This window comes from Chinchilla lanigera, unplaced genomic scaffold (genome assembly GCF_000276665.1).
Source record: "Chinchilla lanigera isolate Chin_1 unplaced genomic scaffold, ChiLan1.0 scaffold00003, whole genome shotgun sequence".
NCBI lineage: Eukaryota > Metazoa > Chordata > Mammalia > Rodentia > Chinchillidae > Chinchilla > Chinchilla lanigera.
Genome location: NW_004955404.1, coordinates 51,054,572 through 51,060,181, shown reverse-complemented (window position 1 = coordinate 51,060,181; position 5,610 = coordinate 51,054,572). Strand labels below are relative to the sequence as shown.

General features: G+C 36.0%; 1 protein-coding gene across 2 annotated transcripts in view; it reads right to left on the bottom strand.

Moving 5' to 3' along the window:
- The window catches only part of Wbp4 (WW domain binding protein 4), a gene marked incomplete at its 5' end in the record, with an annotated part of 48,001 nt that overhangs the window by 34,064 nt on the left and 8,327 nt on the right, over positions 1 to 5,610 (bottom strand). For both annotated transcript variants that reach the window (XM_013516774.1, XM_013516775.1), the window contains 2 exon segments: positions 2,242 to 2,405; positions 3,935 to 4,116. In XM_013516774.1, the coding sequence (XP_013372228.1) occupies positions 2,242 to 2,405; positions 3,935 to 4,116 (346 nt within the window).

Here is a 5,610-nt window from a genome sequence, read left to right as displayed (position 1 = left end):
GATCTTGTCAGATCCAACAGCGCTGTACATAATAAACATTGAGAGCTGACTCATTTGCGACTAAGTTCTTACTAAAACGGCGCCGGACATTTTTCATTATAATTTTAACAATAAATAATTTCACTATTATTTATTGTGAAAGTATATCAAAGCAGTCACCCTACACTATCATTTGAATTCAGTAATGCTTTAAAGAATAACTGCTTTACTCATGTACACCCCATCTCCTCACTAGAGGATTTTTTTTTTTAAAACAAGGTCTTGCTATGTAGTCCAGCCTGGCCTTGAACTCACTCTGTAGCCCAGGCTGGCCTCAACCTTGCAGTGATCCTCCTGCTTCAGCCTTCACACCCAGTGACTGGAAGGGTTCTTTAAGCATTAAAAAACACTGAAATGTAAAAGTGGGTGCGACATCTTCTTTTCATGGTATAAAGGCTCCTAAGAAATGATTTGAGAAAAAAAAAATGATTTGCAAAATGAACTAATAACATAAAACAGATAACATCTCTACCAATATTCTGCTTAAATGATAACAAACTTCTGTTCTTTGGATACTGACTACACCAATTAAAAATGTTAGTGAGCCACTATCAAGAGAATAAAATAAAAGCTTTTTTTTGTCTTTAGATATATGCAAGCATCCTGAAGGTATTTACTAAATATCCAGATATTTCTAATAGACTAATGATAGTATGAGATCGCATGAATTCATGGTATGTGAATATTTTCAGTAGAAATGTCAAATTTTGACCACAGTACTTTGAAAGATGACTTCAAAGAGGATGTCAGAAAATGAAAAGGTATACCCTGTAATCTAGATTTATATCTCCCACCATGTACTAAAATAAAATCAGAAATGGATCAAACATCTACATGTTAAGACAGAAACAATCTGCTGGAAGATAAAATAGTTTTTGTAAACCTTGAGGGGTTTTTTTGGTACCAGGAATCCAACTCATGCTTACCAGGCAGGCACTGTGCTGATGAGCAATATCCCCAGCTTAAACCTTGAGGACATAGGTGAAGACAAAAACATTCTGAACAGAACCTCAGCTGCACAAGAAGTAACATCAAGAATCAACAAAAGGGATTATATCAAATAAAGAACCTCCGCACAGCAAAGAAAAGAACCAACAGAGTAAGGGCAGTCTACAGAATGGGAAAAAATTTTTGCCAGCTACTCCCTAGAGGACTGATATCAGTATATGAAAAACTAAAAAAAAAAAAACAAACAAACAAACTGAAAATGAAAGACCTAATTCAAACATAGGTAACTAAAATGAATACACTCTTCTCACACAGAAGAAGTAATAGTATAAATGGCCAGGAAATACAGGAAAATATGCTCATTACTGGTCATTACAGAAATACAAATTAAAACAACACTGAGATTCTACCTTACTCTGGAAAGACTGACTATCATCAAGAACTCAAACAAATGCTGGCAAGCCTTCAGGGAAAAGGGAATCCTTCCATATTGCTGGTGGATATGTAAACCAGTACAATCACTTTGGAAATCAGTATGGAGATTCCTCAAAACACTAAAACTGGAAATTCCACTTGACCCAGCTATTCTCTTTCTAGGTATTTCTCCAAAGAGTTAAAGACATTATATTACAGTGATACAAACATACCCATGTTTATAGCAGCACAACTCATAATAGCTAAATCTTGGGAAGTGGCCTCTGTGGAATAACACTCTACCACACGGAAGGATAAACTTGAGCGTCATCCGTAAGGAAAATGGATGCACCTTGAGGCCATGTTAACTGAAATAAATATTGCATGGTTTCCCTTATATGAGAAACCCAAATTATAAATAAAGAGCAAAATAAAACACGGTAGGATGTGGGGTGATAGATCTTTTGCAAAAGGGACGGGGACCAAGAGATGGAAAGGGAAAATAGTGGGAGAAGGAGATGAAAAACATGTACCAACTTCCCATGAGAAATGGTATCATTATGTACTCAGACCTATGCCAATAAAAATTTAAATTTATCAAAAAGTCAAGTTTTCATAGGAACTAAGCTTAATTTAGCTTAATTTTGTAAATCATTAGTTTACTTTTCAAGATAACTATTGCCTTACTTTTAAAAATATTTAATTATAAAAAAATAAAAACCACTCTAGAAATATGAGTGCTATTATTACTGCACTTTTGAAATCAATGGTTACAAGTTGTGAAAGAACTGAGGTATATAATCTTTGTAGTAACAGTGGGTTAAAGTTTCAAATACTTACTCAGACTCAACTTTTTCCTTAATTGCTTGCCATTCTCCATATGGGTTTGATTTTTTCAAAGTTTTGGATTTTTCTTCACTTGGACTTGATGAATTCTGTTTTTGGACACTTTTTTCTTTCTGTATTTTTGGGGCAGTTCCTTCATCACTATTTTTATTTTTTACCTGAAATATAAAAATTAAGGAACAGTACACCTCAAGCAAAACTGCCATGACAGAAATAAAATTTCTTTTAAAAGTTTTGTTAGATTTATCAAAATATATTAACTTAGTACCACAGTTTAAATCTGTACACAACACCATAATATACACTGGAAGAACTTTAATACTTGATTAGGTTTTTCATTATGTCTGAAATGTTAATACACTGTGTCCAATGCTGTGTATTTTAAAATAATATAATGAGATCCTATTAACGCCATGAGTTGGTACAATTAAGGGCATGTAAGTAAGAAGACTACTTTTCTGTTTTCTTACTTAGGTTGCATATCCAACAGTGACTTCTCTTTATATTGTACCTCTTTTGAATTTGATGTTGTGTCATCAGACCCTTTTACAGCTAGTATGTATTTTAAAGACCTCCTTGAACCTGTAAGTCTTAACTGAAATCCACCTTCATTTGAGGATATTGCTAAAGCCTCACTGGCCTATACAGTTAGCAACTTTGTCCAAATTAGAAAGATACTCCCTGGGAGAGAAGTAGCCTCTACAGAAGTTCCTGAGTAGAACAGGTGCTTTATGGCATCTGTTCATCTAGAATAACAAAACCTTGTAACCCAGATTAGCAAGCGGACCACAAACTGGATTTAAACCTCTCCGTAAGCTGTACATCGAGTGGTTGGCCTGGGATAGTCTCCTTTACAACTCTTCAAACGGATGTTAGCTCAGCCCTTCATGTGGCTGGTATCACAGAACCACAGGGGCAGCATGCACTGTGTTTTAGCAACCCTGACTGCTTCCAGGACATGACTTTCTTAATAAAACATTTTTACTGAGGTACAAGTTTATACTTTTACTCTCTTTATGCATCACAGATCTCCTCTGACAATCACACCGTTTTCTCTACCGTTTTCTTCCTCGTATGACCCATGACCTCTGGCCACTACTGTACATTCACTGATGACTTTGGCAACACTGGCACAATTTTTCACCCTATTCAAACTCCTGCTATCATCTCAGGAAAGGTTAAAAATCACCTGGCCTCAAAACCATTGACTTTGGCCTTTACTATGCTTCATTCATCTAGTGTATGTGTCTCTTCTCATATGCAGCCCTGGGCGCATAGACAGCACAATAGTGAATCCTTAAACCGACATTCCTCTGATTTCAACTTGGTCAGCACTCAAAATGTCCCATGAAGTCTTTAAAAGCCAAAGTCCTCTCTCTGAGTATAGGTATTGTAAGACATTAACAATATTAATAAAATAGAAAAATTATAACTAACAGATTTCATATTACTCAGAAAAGCAGGCAATTTAAAACTTATGAATGATTATTTCTGGAACTTTCCATTTTGTATTTTCATACCTTGGTTGACTAGGGTAATTAAATCCATGAAAAGAAAAGTCAAGGATGGGGGAGGAGAACTCTAAACATGTCCTGGCTTTATTTCTATCTTACATCAGAAGACTGAAAGTCTACAGAGCTTTCCTATAAACTGATAAATTTTTGAGATAAGTAAATCAAGAACCTACCTTAAAACTTATTTTTGGCTGTTTTGTTTCTGCAGAGACTTCTTTTGAGTCTTGTTCCCCATCAGAGTCACTATCTGATGATTCAGATTCTTTTAGGCTGCCAAGTGACTTTTCATTGACCTTATTAGAAAGCATACTGCCAGTATGTGGAATGAAATCATCAGGTTTTTCCCATTTGGATTCTGCTCAACACATTTTTTAATAGTCATGTTACTTATTTACCAACTCTTAACACTTTCAATCATTTACAATTATTAACCTTAGGAGGTCGCTAACCTGAGAGACACAGGTTTTTCCCATTTGGATCCTGCTCAACACATTGTAAGCCATGCTATGTATTAGTTCCTTTTCTTATTGTTGAGACAAAAATACTTAACACCCAAAGTTAAAGGGGGAAAAGTTTTGTTTGGTTCAGTTTGTAGAGGTTTCGGTCCAAGGGCTGGGGATATAGCTCAGTGGCACAAGCGCCTGCCTGGCTAGCGGCAAGTCCTGAGTTTGATTCCCGGTACCAAAAAAAAAGAAAAAGAAAAAAGAAAAAGAGGTTTTGCTTGCTCCAAGTCAGAGGGACACGGCAGACAGGTTTTGCTTGCTCCACGTCAGAGGGACATGGCAGACAGGTATTGAAGAGGACGAACAGTTTGCAGTAGGCAGAAGATAGCAAAGTAACAGGGACAACTACAGATCTTTCTATCCTTTATATCTTATTTAGGCTACTAAGGGTGAGTAGTAATCACACCCTTAATCCAAGTGCCCTTGATCCTACTATTGCTCCACAAATTGATCCTGGCCATCACATTCTCGATCCAGCCACCTCTGAAAAAGCCCCACTTACAACTGTATGAAGTTTTGTTGGGACATGTAGATACAGCCATAATATGCTATCAATTCTAATACCTTTTCTATTTTTTTTTTTCTGGTTTTTTTGAGACAGCATCTCACTATGTAGTTCAGGCTGACCTTGAACTCACAGTGATTCCTTTGCCTCAGCCTCCTGAGTATTAGGATTACAGGCAAGCACAATCACCCCTGACTTAATCCTAATACTTTCTCTCATTTACCATTTTTAACCTTTAGGAGGTTGCTGTTCTGACAGATACACACACAACGAGTCCATAGATTCGAAGTCATGACTAGCTGTGTACTTGTACATCACTAATGTTAAACAACCAGTTTGCTCAGATTTTTTTTGCATTTCAGCAAAACTAGTAATGAGTGTTTGGTCAGTTTTTATTTTTTTTGTATTTCAGCAATACAACGAGTGTTTCATATGTACATGACCTACACTTTAACTGTGACCTCTGCAATACTGTATTCACTTCATGCTAATACTTGATCAAAAAGACAAATAATGGTTCTCAAACCTCTGCCTTCTTCCAGAAATTGATTTTAATTTACAAACTCAGATTCACTAGCTGTAGAAACTATAACTCCAATTGAAAGATGTAAGAAACAGGGTGATATTCTAAGGACTCTCACCATCTATCTGACGTTGATTTCAGGAAACACAATGAAAACAGTGAGATTTCCTAGACTTTACTATGACAAAGACTTTTCTGGGATTTTCACAAGGTGTAATCATAAAATGAAGATCTGAATAAATTTAATTTGTCATTTTTATTGGCAGAATAAACCTTGCTTGAACTCTACTGCCATCTAGTGGTCCATGACACTATATA